This window comes from Trachypithecus francoisi, unplaced genomic scaffold, assembly GCF_009764315.1.
Source record: "Trachypithecus francoisi isolate TF-2019V2 unplaced genomic scaffold, Tfra_2.0 Contig01440, whole genome shotgun sequence".
Lineage (NCBI taxonomy): Eukaryota > Metazoa > Chordata > Mammalia > Primates > Cercopithecidae > Trachypithecus > Trachypithecus francoisi.
The window spans coordinates 16347356-16363571 of record NW_022681431.1 but is presented as its reverse complement, the minus strand read 5'-3'; the positions used below and the strand labels follow the sequence as shown (position 1 = coordinate 16363571).

The following is a 16216-nucleotide window of genomic DNA, read 5'->3' as shown; positions in this document are numbered from 1 at the left end:
TTTCCCCATAGTTCCATAAAAATCATGTGCCTCCTCTGTTCAACACCCTCCAAGGGCATCCTAAGGCAGAGAGGATAAACGTTGTCCTGCACCTGCTGACCCTACCGCCTACTCCAACCTCCTTCAAATGTGCCACCCAGACGCACTGGGCACTGCTTCTGGCGCTTGCCATTCCCCATACATCCCTCCAGAATGTACGTGGCATTCTCGCTCGCTTCATTCAGGCTTCTGCTCAAATGTCATCCCTTCTGAGAGCCCTTCCAAGGTACCCTGTGTAAATTGGCCATACCCTTTATGAAGAAAAGAATGAAAAGCTAAGACTCAGGGATGGGCTGCCAAGAGACTGTCTCAGGAATCAGTGAGTATACAGTGTGAAGAGAAGCAATGCCTTGAGTGAGCTAGACTACACTGTTAGTAACTGAAAGATGTCCCTTTCCTAACAGCCCACATGTTACAACTCCAAAAGGACAGATTCTAAAACGGCCACCCTACTTACTATTTTCCAGAGTACAAAGCAGAGTAAGGAAAATGTGAAAACTGGTCAGAATAACGTAGTAACTGAAACCAAAATTTTTAATGGGACTATCCATCAAGAAGAGATTACTTGGCATTTCTGCCTCCAGAGAGTTGAGTAAGCTTCTGCCAGACCCAGTCTTCCCTCAGATGACAACTATAACCTCTGCACAAAAATCCCAAAAAAGCAATTTCCAGAAGGCACTAGAGAGTCAACAAAAGACAACCAATTATGGAGGGGTCTTAAATTCAGAGGGAGGGAATTACTGGTACAGGGAGAATTACTGTTGCTTTCACCCTGAGAGCAAGCCAGAGTTGGTACCAAGAAAGACCGCTAAAACTCTCACGCGAAACCTATGGTCTTTCTGGCCTGTAAAGGAAATGTGTAAGGTAACCATAGCCCCTAGAAAGAAAGGAGAAAAATTCAGAAAGGAGAAAGCCAGAGATGGGGAGCTCCAAGTTCTGTGTAGAAACTGCTCTGTCTCTGGCCCACCCCTAAGCCATGCATGCTTGGTGCAAGCTGTAAGCAGAGCAGCTACATACAAAATAACTCAACATGCGAGTGGCTATTCACGAGACAGGGCTTTTAGTCTGAGTCAATACAACTAACCACCTACGAAAACAAAAATATCAACACTTTCCAAAATAAACATCAAAGAAAACCATGCTGAGGCATACCACAAACTGCTGAAAACCAAATACAAAGAAAAAATTTCAAAAGTAGCCAGAGAAAACCACACCTTACATACAAGGAAACAAAAATCTGAAAACCACTGACATATCGTCAGAAACAACAGAGGCCTGGAAACAGTGGAACATCTGTCAGGTGCCATGAAAATGGTGGTCCCCAACATAGTGGAGAGTTTTTCAAAAGCCTAGACTTCAAATCCTTTGGCATAACAATACTCTCTAGTTGGCTTTCATTAGGTATTTTGTTGTTGTGCTCCAGGAGCTAAGGGACCTGATTCACATGTTTACAAAATATACAAGAGCCAGGGAGAGAACAGATACCCACCATCACCCCTCTGTTTGGTAGTCCTACCCCATTCAACGGGAGACCCATTTCAACTGGTGACACTTCTCCCATCTCTCTGCAAGTCCTGTCTCCTTGCCCCGCCACCATCCCATTCGTGCTGAAGTTCTCTTTACACAGAGCATTTGAAACAGGACTGTTCAAGGGTGGTGGCAATAAAGATCACCTTCTCTCTAAGCTAGATCTTTTTATGTAAGTAATTATTTAAAAGAATGAGGAATTTTAACATGTAAGTCCTATGGGGGACCTCTAAGACAATCCTTCTCCACTTAAAATAGCTGGGGCTCAATAGACTTCACAGCCCACAAACATCCAGCATTTATGCCTGTTGTTAGTGGGAACCTGAGCATAAGAGGAGCCCGTATTGCCCAGCACTTTCTGAAATGGCATGGAGGTTCCTGGGTAGATTCACTGATGCCTGGGAACCTTGGTTTAAGCTAGCATACTGAATTGGCTATATCTACATCCAGACGGAAAACCCACTCTAAGGTGTATCATAGTAGTGCCACTTTTCTATAGCTGAGAGAGCTACCAGTCTCTTTCTAGCTCTGATACCCAGGTACATCCAAGATGTCAGCAACTTCAACCGCAGGCCAGAACACCCGCCTCTCCTAGATACAAAGCACAACCAGAATATTTACAGGATGGAGTGAAATTCTCCATCTGAAGCTACTTCCTCTTTTTTTAAAAGGATCAGAAAAAAAACTTGTAATGCTAATATGAGAAAGCTGTTTAGAATGGGCTATTTATAAAGTTTCTGGCATTTTCCAATTAGGTATTATTGCGATGGGCTGCCCAACAGTCAGGACAACTTATTTCCCATTAGAGTTGTTTAAAAAGGATTCATTCTGGTAAGTTCTCGATGAATTTCAGTCAACTGGGGTGGTACTAGCTTCTCTACATCCCTATCAAAATCAAAGAAAACTCAGGAAAAATGGAAAACAACAGCTTCTCTATTATTCCACTATTTGAGGAGCATCTATCTTTCACAGAGCAAATGCTTTTTTAATTTCAATGACAAAGTCGTAACAGAAAGAAAAAAAGTGAACTTTGAGAAGTCTATTAAAAAAACTCCCCATTTACAAAACTTTACTTAATATACAAAATAAACTGGGATAAAAAGGATTTATAACCCTACAGTCTTTGAATAGCTTCTGATTATAAATTCAATTAAATAAAAAAATAAGATTAGCAGCAGTAAGAAAAAATTTAAAGCAAAGAGGTACTTTGCACAGGAGAAAGTAGGCAGTAACAACTATGACACAAACAGAAATGATGTAGAGAGGATACAAGAAGCCTTTATGAGTGAAGTCAGTTAAAGCTGCCCACAGCATAGGCAAGACAAACATACTGGCTTCCATCTCCTTTAACATTAAGGGGTAAGAAGGAATCAAATAAGTGAGCACCTTTCTAGAATCCTTAGTTGTCTTATCTTAGATTCCTCTTTAACGCTGAGATCAAAAAAGCTAATTATCAAAGATCACAAAATGACTACTTAATCCCAGGTCTGTATCACTCCAAATCTCATACTTATTATACCATGCTGCTGCTTAGAAAAACAATTCAAATAAATTGGCTTCCCAATGAAATACACTTTTTAAAAAACTAGACTTCTAGCAATGTGTGGCCCATCAGACCTTTTGCTACCTTTTGCCGGAAAGTAACTATATATGCAGCAGGTTAAATAGTTGGCAGTCTGCTTAAGACCTGCTCTAAGGCTGCACATTTAAGAGAGATGGTTGCCATCTCTCTTCTAGAATGCCAGGTTTCATTCTGAAGTGGATATACTCCTCAGAACTAAAGCCCTGTCCTACATATTTAGCTATTATTTTTCCTGTAAAATACAGCACCTAACCACAAGACAGAGTAAAGAATGAGAAAGAACCTACAAGACACCCTGGAAGGTTCCACAGGAGTTGGTTCTCCAACTCCAAAATATCAACCCCCAACCCCAGTCTTCCAAAAGACTTCTATGAATACCTGGAAAATGACACAGGCCTTCCTAAACCCTTTGGGAGGTGACTAAAGCTGCCGCTTCTGGAATCAGACATACTAAAGCTCGGCTTCTCCATTACTCACCATGATCTTGGGCAAATTCATTAACCTAAACCTCAGCTCCCATATGAATAAGTTGAAGAAACAGTGATAATGATACGTCACAAAATGCTTATTATAGTGCCTAGATGCTAAGTGCTTCCTAAATGGTAGCTTATCATTATCATCATCATCTTGTTATGACACGGAAGAAGTCTATGGGATAACCGACAAGGTTTTGTATATTGAATATACAATCAGTTTCGGTTTTGGGGATCCTAGATTTAGGAAGTGAGTAACAGCAATAGAACTACCAAGGCTTGAAAAAGCAGCAAGCAAATCCTTCAGGAAGAAAGGAATCTATACAGGTTTTTCATGAGTATGCATGTATTCTCCTCTACTAGAAGTCACGATTGCTAAAGTGAAGGAAGATGGAAAAGGGATTAAGAGTGAAACACTATTTCATGCACCAAAAGAAACTGTTCGTTTTTCTATTACCATGATGGGGACGCCAATGTCAGGCCACAGAAGGTCCTCTGATGGCAGCTTGGGAGAATTCCACACCACCACGACCTTGTTCAGGTAAGGGAGGCCGTTCAGCCTCTCTAAAGAGTTCATAAGCACTTCCTCCCGCTCGTAAGTCAACATCACCACCGTGAACTGCTCTCGGGGAACATTGCCTCCAAGCGCTGCCTGAAACTCCTTGCCAGAACCCCCAGTTCCACCACCAATAGGCCGAAAGCCAGTCCCTGAGCCCAAGAATTTGGCCTCTGAGGGCAACACAGGGTCAAAGGGAGTGTGGGGGAAAAGATGGAAAGGCCCTGGGGCAGAGTTCCAGCTGCGGTAAAAGTCAGTGACAGTCAGAGTGAAATTGCGGAGGTATCTGGGTGAGGCGTAGGGCGGCTCCGTTTCCACTGGCCCCAGGTCCAGGTCCCCGTTGTCAGCCATGTTGGGGTCGGTTCCAGCCGCCTTGCCTGAACGGTGGGGGATCTCAGCTGCCGCCTCTTCCCGTATGGGAGCGGCTGCGATCTGGATGCGAGTCCTAATCATAGCCAGCACAGTATTAAAAATACTATCAGCAGTGGAGAAGTAAGTCTCCCAGAGAAAGCGGCCTTGCCGCCTCATAGCCAGGAGGTCACTATCGGAGAGGCTTCTGAGCAGGAAATGAACCTCGGTAACACGAGGCTTGGGCACCACCAGGGCCGCCTCGTTCCACTGCAGCATGTCCTGGTAGGGAAGCTGGACCTGCTCCCCGAGCACCACCGGGACGGCACCAACTTCCAGGGCTTCAAAGAGCCGTGTTGCACACCCAGAGGAAATAACCAAGCGAGGGTCCCCAGGGGTGATGATGAGGGCGAAGGTGGAGAGCTTCAGCAATTCCAAGCGGTCCTCCCGCTCCCCACACAGTGCCCACTCAGTCGGCAGGCTGGGTTTGGGCTGGTTTTTGCAGGTGAATTCCACCAGGACCTGATCCAGCTTGCTGTCCTGCACCGCCTTCAGGGTGGCAATGATCCGGTCATCGTAGTCAGCAGGAGGGTCGCCCTCCATTTCCTCTTCGAAGGAGCGGGCCTCCTGAAGGCTAGACCTCAGAGACTCAATCTTCTCGCCCTGGAAGGTGAAGAGATATTTCCGCTTCACCGGCACCTGTGGTGGGATTTCCATGAAGTTGGGCTCAGACATGGCATGGACCAGCGGCGATACAACCAAGTCAAAGCCAGGTCTGTACTGGACAGCGTAGAAGGTGGACTGGGCCACCATGGCACGGCCAGTACTGACGTTATATAGGAGGTTCTGTGTATCTGACTTACGCGACAGATTGATGATGACATGGTTGTGTCCATCTGTCCGCCAGTGTGGCAGGGAATGCAACTGCTTCTCCAGCTCAGCAGGCCGCAGCACCACCGGCTCCTGCATCTCTCCCACTAGTATCACGTAAAGGCAGGCAATGTCTGCGTTTTCTGTAACATAAACGTTAGCTCGTGCTGTCGCCTGAAAAGCCTGCTTGACCAAGGGATCCAGGTAGCTGCCAAAGACAAACTGGTCGCTGTCATAGACATAGACTGGGAAGCCAGAGGTGAGAGGGCAACGAGAATAATCAAAGCAGTTGTGCAGCCGGCAGCCCCGAGTGGCCTTCGGGGGAGGGAGGCCTGCATCATCCTTCTCTGGGAGCAGTCGGATGGGCAGGGACAGCTTGGGCTGGTTCTGGGCCATGAGCTCCTTGTAGGAATGCTCGGTCTGGCTGATGACATTCTTCAGCTGGAGCAGGTCCTGCTTGGCATTCTCGATGCTCTTCTTACAGGCTTCGATCTTCAGATTCAGCTTGGCGATCTCGCTGTTCAGCTCTTGGCGCTTGGCCTCCAGCTGCAGGAGCTCTTCACTCACCGACTCCCGGATGCGGCACAGATCCAGCACGTGCTTCACCTCGCACAGCTCGTTCCCCACCCGGGGGCCAAAAATCCGCTTGCCTGCCTCATCAGCCTCATCCAGAGTGGTGAGGTAATAGTGGGCGATGAGCGGGAAGAAGACCAGGATGACAAAGAGCGTGAAGCTGAGCCACGTGAGGCGAATGCGGTTGGACCAGCGCAGCATGCAGGTCTGACCTCCGTTCCCCGCGCCCCCATTCCGCAGCATGGTATAGCCTGTCATGAGTCCTCTGCAGCCTGCCCCCCAGATCACGTCGGGTCACTCGCCATAACCATAGGTTGCTATTCCACGAAACGATCTGTTTCACTGACGCGTTTCCGGAAGAGTTAGTGTGCTCCCTGGACAAGGCACCAAATAAAATGGAAATTTCATTTTCCTCAGCTGCAGCTGAAATGGTCTCTGACCCTATTCCAGAAGATTTTAAGTTCTCGCTGTTGACCATAGAACATGTCCTTAATCTTTATCAAACGGTAAAAGGAGCCACATTCTTGCTGCGACGAAAGGGAGGAAGTACCTGATGATGAAACCCAGAAAAAACACCCTGGAATCAGACAGACTTTTTCAACTGCCATAGCTCTTGTTTCTTGGCTTTGCTGACCAACAAGTATGCATAGTGTCAATTCACAGTTATACAGTAATGGGTTAGAACAGAAATAAATGCCAGCTTCTTACAATGCCTTTGCCAACAATCAGGCCTGCAAAAGAAAGAGAACCATGTCAGTCTTGAAGAGATTATGTTCAACACCCCCACCACCACACATTTCTAGAAAATGCTTAAATCTTAGATGGAACAACGGCTAGAACACTGGTTGTGTCTCAAAGAACATTACAATGACAACGTAGAGATGCTGTTTGTTGTTTGGTATGGGTATTTTACTTGGGGTAATAAATAGATAAGTGCCCCCAAAAAGCTGCAGTTTACAACCCCTCCCCACTTCTTATTTAACTGGATCTAGAGCAGCATTACAGCCCTGTAACACAATGACCAACTAAATTCATAGGACAAAGATGTCCACGGTCTCATTTTCTTATCTGTTCCATACCTGGGCATCATCTTTAGATGAAGAGAAATGCCTTCCTAGCCAACTTGGGTAGTTTATGTTTACTCCTAACCTATAAGTCTTCTTTGGAAATACTTTACAAAAAAAGGCTCTGAAAAGCTCAATTTGTTCAATGTAGAGTTGAAAGGGTTGAAGAGAACTCTTTTGATCTGTATCCAGTAGTAGATGCAGTAATCCTGAGACAAAATGTATTTCCCAGTTTGCTTCTCATTTATCTTCCATTAGCAGACATCATGTGCTCTTTCTTAAAATATAAATAGTAACTTGCTCTTTTAGAAAGAACACTATACTTAGAAATGAGAGACATTCGTTCTCATTCTTTGCTGACAGATTTGCTATCAGACCTCGGTTTCCTAGTCTTCTAAAATGGAGATAGGTGCATGGAGACGGCAGTGCACCACAATGCTGTGACACAAAGTGCAGTGGACGGGAGGATGCTTGAAGCGACTCAGTCCCTCAACGACACTCCCAGTCCTGCTCTCTCACCAAGCTTCACTGCCACTGGCTACAGAGGCTTGCCACTTGCTTTCCCCCAAACTCAACAGAGTTGGAAGCAAATCATAATATTCTATGCCAGGGAATATTCCCGGTTTCTTTTTTCATTCTTCCAAAAAATATTCACCATACTCTTACCAGGGCTAAGACATGCTAAATATAACTGTGGGAGAATCTAAGATGTATAATCCTTGACCTCATGGAACTTCCTTCAGCCTAAGAGATAAGATATAAACAAACAAGGGTACATGTAGCATAAAATGAGTAGGAATTCACAGAGGCACAACCACTTTTTCTAGCCTCTACCTCTCCTCTGTCAAAGATGTTTAACTATTAAAGGTGCTAATAGTCTTCTCTCCTTTTTCCCATTTTTATAAACATAATTTTAATTATTTTTCAGAATAAAGATTTCTTAAAACATTCTACCATTTTTTCAAGTAACATGTGATTTCATTGTAACATTTGATATTAAATTTTAATCTGTCAATAAAATACAATAACAATTTCTAAAAAAAAAGGGGACATTAGGCCGGGCATGGTGGCTCACGCCTGTAATCCCAGCACTTTGGGAGGCCAAGGCGGGTAGATCACCTGAAGTCAGGAGTTTGAGACCAGCCTGGCCAACATGGCGAAACCCCATTTCTACTAAAAATACAAAATTAGCTGTGTGTGGTGGCACGCAACTGTAATTCCAGCTACTCAGGAGGCTGAGGCAGGAGAATCACCTGAACCCAGGAGGCGGAGGTTGCAGTGAGCAGAGATCGCTCAATCGCACCCCAGCCTGGGCAACAAGAGTGAAACTCCATCTCTTAAAAAAAAAAAAAAAAGAAAGAAAGAAAAGAGGGTATTAGAATTGGCTAACAGCAAAGAATGAGAGGAGGGAAATGATGGTGTGAGTTACTTCGTCCATTAGAAAGAACACCTGACAAATCAGACCTAAAGTTGATGATAAAATTAGTAAAAGTTTTAAGTATTTGGATAATCTAAACTTGGATAATTAGCAGCTGACCAAATACTCTAATTTACATTATCCTTGTGATTCAAATGTTTAAATCTCTTGCTTTCAAAAGAACCATCTTTGCACTTATGACCAAATTGTAACAAAGAAACAACAGAATGGAAGAAAAAGAAAAGAAGGTGTAAACACCGCAATCCAGCTGACTCATTCCTTCCTCACCATGTGTTTCAGGATCCTTCTTTCCTGACTTGTGTAGCATTACACCTCAGCACATGATTTCTTGAAAGAGTGAACCTCCAGGGCTTGCTCTCCTGATTAACAAAAATAAAACAAAAACAAAAATAGAACAGTGACACGCTATTAGAAAAATACTCAATACTGAAAGTGCTATTAAAGAACTTATTTACTGTCCCCTATGAAAAGATGTCTCTCATGTATATGAGGTCACCGAATAATTTACTGTCCAAACAGACTCTTTGAAGTGGAAAGGTAGACTTTTAATAAACACACTGCGACAAGTGGTATACAAGGGGACTCTCGCAGGCAAACCATCCAGACAGACGTTACCTATTTATGTGCTCTAAGGTGGAATAAAACCAAACACTAAAATATGGAAAAGTCCTTACTTGTTGAAAGTATATACTGAGATATTTACAGATGAAATATTATTGGAATTTGCTTCAAAACAAACAGGATGAGGGTGGCGGGGAGTGTTTGCAGGTAGAAATGAACCCAAGATCAGCCGTGCGCTGACTGCTGTTGACAATGAATGATGGGTACCCATGGGGGCTTATTATATCAGGCTCTCTGCTTTTGCCTAGGTTTGAAATTTTTCATACCAAAAATTCAAAAAGATACTACATACAGTGTCTAAACAGGGGTTTTTAAAAAGTCATTTGGAGACTGACTATACTTAGTGTAATATTTCTAGTGCTACCAACTTACATATAAGCAGAGCTGAGAGTAGAAACAAACATTTTCACAGAAACCAATAATTCAACAGTGATTCAAAAGAATGCATCCCCACTAAATTCCTATCTCTTCTACTGGAGCCAGGCAAAAGCATCGTCCATGTCCAATAGCATTCGCATTCCTTCCTAAACAGCTAATTAAATTATTTCAAGCCAAAAGAAAAAGAATACCCTCAGAATCGCTTCTGTCATTCTCTGGAAAATGACAATAAATATATCAGCCTCTAGAAATAAATGTCACTGAAATAATGATAAGGAGCCACCTTCAGATTTTTTACTCCATATACAATGTACATGTCTAATTCATTCTCCGTCACCTGCCACAGCATTTCATGCTTAACTTGCCAGCTGGCCTCCATTTCTGCCCCTACAATGCACTCCACACACAGCGACCAGGACCATCTTGAAATGCGAGTCAGACCACGCCTCCCCTCTCAGTATTTTCAAGGCTGCCCACTGTACTGCCAGGCCCCCCAGACCCATCTCAGTTACCATCACTGTTCCCCTTGCTCTCTCAGCTTCGGCCACACTGGCCTCCTCTTACTTCCTCGACTATGCCAAGCTTCTCGCTCTCACCTGTTTCGTCTGAAATGTTTTTCCCCAGGCTTCTACCTGGCAGACTCTTATCCTTCAGGTCTCAACTTTCCTGGCATTCCCATTTAAAGTTGCCTTTCTTACTCCCTGATGCTCTCTGGCACCGACCCACTGATTTACTTCCTAGTATCTTTTAATTTCTTAATTCCCTCCCTTCCCCACCAAAGCCTAATCCTCAAGGGGAGGAACCCTTTGTGCTTGGATCACTGCTGCGTGGCCAGCACCCAGCCCAGTGTCCCGCACACTGTACACACTCTATAAATATTTGTTAAATAAATGAATCGCATCCCTGATCACTTCCTCATCCTACAAACTCTCAATTCTCCCCTGGACTTCCGTGAAGCTGTGCTTTTTTAGTGTTCCATCTACTTCCCTGACTCATCCTCCCTTTCTGCTTTGCTGGGACCCAGTCCTCCTACCTCATACGGAACGTGTTCCCCATGGCTCTCAACATAACGTTAATGAATCCATTAACAAATAATATATTGTATTGAATACACTGTAAACTATAGAGAGAGAACTTCAGAGCCAGGAGGCAGCTGGATGGCCATATGGACATGCAGCTAGACTACCTGGCTCAGGACGCAGCTCAGTCTTGAGAATTTCGGAATGTTACATAATCTCCCTGAGCTCATTTCCTCCTTTGTAAAGTGAGGCTGAAAATCTCTGCCTACTGCCAGAGTTACTGCACAAATTAAGTAAGATATCATAGATGGAAGGGGGAAAAAAAAGGGAACATGGCAAAAACAGTGCTTAGAGGAAAATGTATGCATGAATTCTTATATTGAAGAAAAGTCTCGAGTCAATCACCTATGCTTCTCCTTCAAGAACCCAGAAAAAAACAAAATAAACCTAAAGAGCAGAAATCAACAAAATCAAAAACAGAAAAGCAGAAGAGAAAAAGCAAGAAAACAAAGAGGTTTGTCACTGGTTTGACAAACCTGCAAGAGTGACAAAGAAAAAAGGGAAAAGACACAAATTTCCAATAACAGGAATGAAACAGGGACTGTCACTGCAGGCCACAAACAACTCTACACACTTCAGTGAAAGGGACCAACTCCTTGGAAAACACAAAGTACCACAACTCATCCAATAGGGAATAATCTGAATTCATTTTATAACTACTAAGTAAATTGACTTCATACTTTTAAAAATCCCAAAAAAGAAATCTCCAGTCCCAGATGATTTCACTGAAGAATTCTACTAAACATTTAAAGAAAACTAAACGCTGTCTCTTCCAGAGGAAGGAACACTTCCCAGTTCATTTAACAAACCTAGCATTGCCCTGACACCAAAGCCAAAGACAGTACTAAAAAAAAAAGAACACCACAAGCCAGGCACTGCGGCTCACATCTATAATCCCAGCACTCCGGAAGGCTGAGGGGAGAGGATGGCCTGAGACCAGCCCTGGCAACACAGTGAGACCCCACCATCTCCACCAAAAAAAAAAAAAAAAAAAAAAAAATTAAATTAGCCAGGCATGGTCCCAGCTACTCGAAAGGCTGAGGTGGGAGGTGAGATCATACCTGGGTGACAGAGCAAGACCCTGTCTCAAAAAAAAAAAAACTACAAAAAAATCTCTCATGAATATAGACACAAAAAAACAACACAATATTAGGGACAGAATTCAGCAATATATAAAAAGAATCCCATTATATTGCATTTAAGTAGGGAAGTCTTAAGTATTTTAATATAGTTAATCCTATCCAGAAGCATTAAAAAGTCTCTCCACTTACACCTTCATTTCTATCAAAGTGTCTTGCATTCTCACCCATGCTGTGCACCTCATAGTAAGTCAGTCTGCATTTTACATTTCCTGCCCATGCCCTCTCCTGGTTCTCTTTCTCTGACCCCTTTTCACTGCTCCCCAAATGTAGCTGTTCCCGCAGGCTTGTCCTCGACCTCTTCTCTGCCTTCACCTCCCAGAACTTGCCAGTGAGCTTCGGTTAGCCCCCGATTGGCTGACTCTCAAATTTACTTTTCCCATCTTCACCTCCCTCCTGATATCCTTTTTCCAGTGGCCAGCAACACAGCCATCTACACGTCAAAGGTCCAGTGGCAGTAAGCACATCTTCTATGACTAGAAGGGGATCATGACAGTGTCTTCTCCCAGGGGGAAAAAAATTAAAATAGTTGTATACAGAGATTTATCATTCAGATTGTGGCCAGCGTCCTACCTTTTACTCTTTTCCCTTATCAGACATTTTTGCTGACAAATGCAAAGTAGAAGTCTCTATCTGCTAGCTATTCACTGAAGGGCTGAACCAAGCTGTAGCCCTGGAAAGCTACAATGTAATCACTCTGTTCCAGAGTCTGAGCAGTGGGCTGAGAAGTCGGGGCTCAGAGTTCCAATCCAGAACTATGCACGTGCTGGTGTTCCCCTTCACCTTCTCGCCCCTCCACCTCCAAGTACCAGGGCCCTCCTCCTCTCGCATCCCTTATCTCAATAGCAAACTGCGATTATCAGCAGGAACATTACTCACGGCCTTGCTTTCAAGAGTTTGTTGATATAACAACCATCCTACGGACTTGACTTTTCTCCTTGTAAAACAAAAACACTGATATTGAAACTTCCCATTGCAGATCTGGGATATGTCTCTATTTAGGTCTTCTTTCGTGTCTTTTAATAAACCTGTATAATTTTATATGCAGAAAAGTATCAGACTACAATGCAGCTCCGAAAGAAAGAAAAAAAGTTAAACTACACTAAAACACTCACCTGGAGAGACAGGAGGCGCAACAGGGAAGAATGGAGTCACTGCTCCATCTGGCTATTATGCCTTCCACGTGGAAGGTATGAAGGGTGAACAGGGCGAGAACAGAGAGGCTAGACGCTTTCCAGATGTTCCCAGTGAAACCTTCAATGGCCTCTAATATCTTAAATAACTATGATAATAGCTAACAGGTATTGAATGCTCACTATATGCCGGGTTAAACCTATTACCACATATTCCTCAACACACTCACTTAATCCCCACAACAATCTCGTGAAGTGGGTTTACTGTTATTCCTGCTCTGTACATGAGGAAACCAAAGCACAGAGGGTAATTAGCCATAAGTCACCCTTGTTATGTGGTGAAACTTGAATTCAAACCAAAGCAAGCTGACTGTAAGGCTCATACCTTTAATGCCTTAATTATGTTACACTGTCTATATTAATTCAAGTAACAATGCAAGCAGGCACACACACATGCCTATCATGTGTATTTTTACATTCTTCATATCACTGCTACTCCACTGTAACCACCAATAATAATTACAATGGAAACACATAATATTCCTCCAAAACCGAAAGTCAACACTATATTCAAAGTATCTACCTGCTAAAGAGAATAGCAGACTTAGAGCAAAATATGTTTGCCAGTGTGCCTTTGACCCACCTGTATATCTGTGCTTATAGTACTATTTTCTCTTTTTCATTTAGGTCAAAATGGGCCCATCAAGTGGCAGAACTCCATGACAACCCAGGTGCGGGTTCTACAGAGCTGTCTGCACGCTGATGCCATTGCTGCCATCACCAGGAGCTCTTCCAATTAGGTCAAGAGAGTTCTCCACAGGAAACCATTTCAGTGAGGTCGTTGAAAGCAGTATTTCAGAGGACTGTTTTGTTTTTAAGTACTAACAACCCAAAAAAACATCATTTCCTGATTTCCTTACTAAGTACAGGCATGACAAACAGCCTGTCAAGGCAAGACAGTACCTAGTTCATGTAGTCAGGAAGTATGTTAATAAGCACTAAAACACATTTCCCAATGCCATCACTGATTTGTCTTCTGTTTAAAAAAAAAAGGCACTTCCCAGGGAAGCTAATTGTAGATAAAGAGTAAACTGTAAGAACTACATATAGACACTTCCCAAGTTACAGGAGACCAAGGCCCTATGTTTTCACAATCCAATGACCACAGTGGTTTCTTACTGGATAACTTAGCCTGGATGAAAAAAGGGAACTAGAACATCCTCAGCAATTAAAAAACAAAATGAAGTGTGAAAAACTGGTTGTGCCTTGACCTACTGACTCAAGAGTGAAGATTATGATGCAACCAGAGAACCGGAGTTTGAGCCACCCTTATGGCTGTTAGAAAAGGAAAACAAGTTATTCTTTGGGCTTAAGAGCAGATTTCTAAATCCCGAGGTGTTCCACAAACGCCACTAGCAGAAAAATCACAAAATACAAAAGCAACTCATCAATAAGTGGTGCGCATTCCTTCCGCTGCTCAATATATAGATACTAAAAAGGAAAATGAGACTATTGATTACCCTAAGTCATCTATTTGGCAACAAACCTGAGCCCAGAAGTCTCAACTCGCTAAGTCCTCAATTTGAAAATTATGCCATTGCCTTATCTGTTTCCCTTCCCACTAGTTTGCTAATGTCCCACAAATCCAAATCGTATTGTCTTACCAGTCAGTTTAACTAGGTGTAAAAATCAGATTCACCACTTAAGAATTTTTTCAAATAATAAACGGGGACCCGAGCTCCTTTAACTAAATCGGAATTCCTAGGTGTGGGGGCCAAACCCCTGCAGTTTGACAAAGTTCCCAGGTGATTTTAATGCAGAGCACACAACCCTAACTCCAAAACCATTGGTCTAATGAAGAACTGATAGTAATGGAGATTCAGATTGATGGCAGCTGAATCAATGTAATTGAAGACCGCTAAGGAAGACAAACAGCACCATCCCTTAGCTAACGCAGAGAGTCCGCACTACAATGCACCACACACCCTTGGAAGATGGGGAGAAGAGGGCTTCATCATAATTGCTACTGATTTATATTTACAGTGTGCTAGGCACAGTACTCTAGATAACACACTTCACACATATTATCTCATTTCAATCAGCCACATGGGATTACTGTCATTCCCACTTCACCAATGAAGCAGTGGCATATCACTGAGGCTAGGAAACTTGTTCAATGCAATACAGCAACCAAGTTACAAATCCAGGTCTGTATGACCTACAGCCCTGTATACTGCTTCTCACTTATCTACCATTTGTTTACTTAGAGGATTCATTTTGTCTTAATTCATTTTACAATCAGGCCGGGCGCGGTGGCTCAAGCCTGTAATCCCAGCACTTTGGGAGGCCGAGATGGGCGGATCACGAGGTCAGGAGATCGAGACCATCCTGGCGAACACGGTGAAACCCCGTCTCTACTAAAAAAATACAAAAACTAGCCGGGCGAGGTGGCGGGCGCCTGTAGTCCCAGCTACTCGGGAGGCTGAGGCAGGAGAATGGCGTAAACCCGGGAGGCGGAGCTTGCAGTGAGCTGAGATCTGACCACTGCACTCCAGTCGAGGCGACAGAGCGAGACTCCGCCTCAAAAAAAAAAAAAAAAAAATTCATTTTACAATCAATATGTATTACTTTTGTAATTAAAAATATTACCTTGTTGCAATCTTTTTTAAAAAACACCTCATTACATTTTTCAATAAATAATGTGACACATCTACTTGGAAAAAAAAAGTCAGATTACTGCATGACAAACCAAATCCAAAAATAAGTTCCAGATGCATTCAAGAGTTAATTATAATAAATGAACTGTAACAAGAAAAGGAAAACATACATGTAATTTCATCTCAAGTTAAGTATAGCCACTTTTCCAGGAATCCAAGCAAAATTAAAATCCAGAAATATTCAACAGGTTTGACTCTATAAGAATCAAAGGATTCTATGTATTCAGAAGGGAAAAAAAGCTTAAATTTGATTAAAAACTGGGAAGCCTGCGCAATATGACAGAATTTTAAAAAGGCAATCAACAGTGGTCAACGGATATAAACAAGAAGTTACACAAAAAAGGGTTCAAGTGATAAACAGGTTTATATATTTAACCTTCCTAGCGATCAAAGAAACGCACATTTCAAACAAGATATTGTGGTATTTTCCACTAATAAATCATCAAAGAATTGTAAAATTATATCTGGTGCTAAGCAGGATCCAGGGTAAACATTCCCACACTTGGCTGCTGGGATTGCAAATTGGCACACCTTTCTGGAGCACAAGTTGGCAGTAATAGAAACACTGAAACTGTGCCTGTCCTCTTTCCCTGTAATTCTATCCCAGAAATTATTCTTAAAGAATCATGAGTGAGAAAAAAGACTTAACTTCCAAAATGTTCATACTAAAACATTCAAA

The 16216-nt window shown here is 42.9% G+C and overlaps 1 protein-coding gene across 7 annotated transcripts in view; it reads right to left on the bottom strand.

Moving 5' to 3' along the window:
* EXTL3 (exostosin like glycosyltransferase 3) overlaps positions 1–16216 on the bottom strand; it is a 136562-nt gene that overhangs the window by 32217 nt on the left and 88129 nt on the right. For 6 of the 7 annotated variants that reach the window (XM_033229554.1, XM_033229544.1, XM_033229565.1 and 3 more), the window contains exons 2-3: positions 8738–8829; positions 4079–6699 (exon numbers count right to left, since the gene is read on the bottom strand). In XM_033229554.1, coding sequence (XP_033085445.1) covers positions 4079–6226 — 2148 coding nt within the window. In that variant the 5' untranslated portion in view covers positions 6227–6699; positions 8738–8829. The remainder of the gene's footprint in view (positions 1–4078; positions 6700–8737; positions 8830–16216) is intronic. The other variant, XM_033229587.1, reaches the window with a different exon arrangement.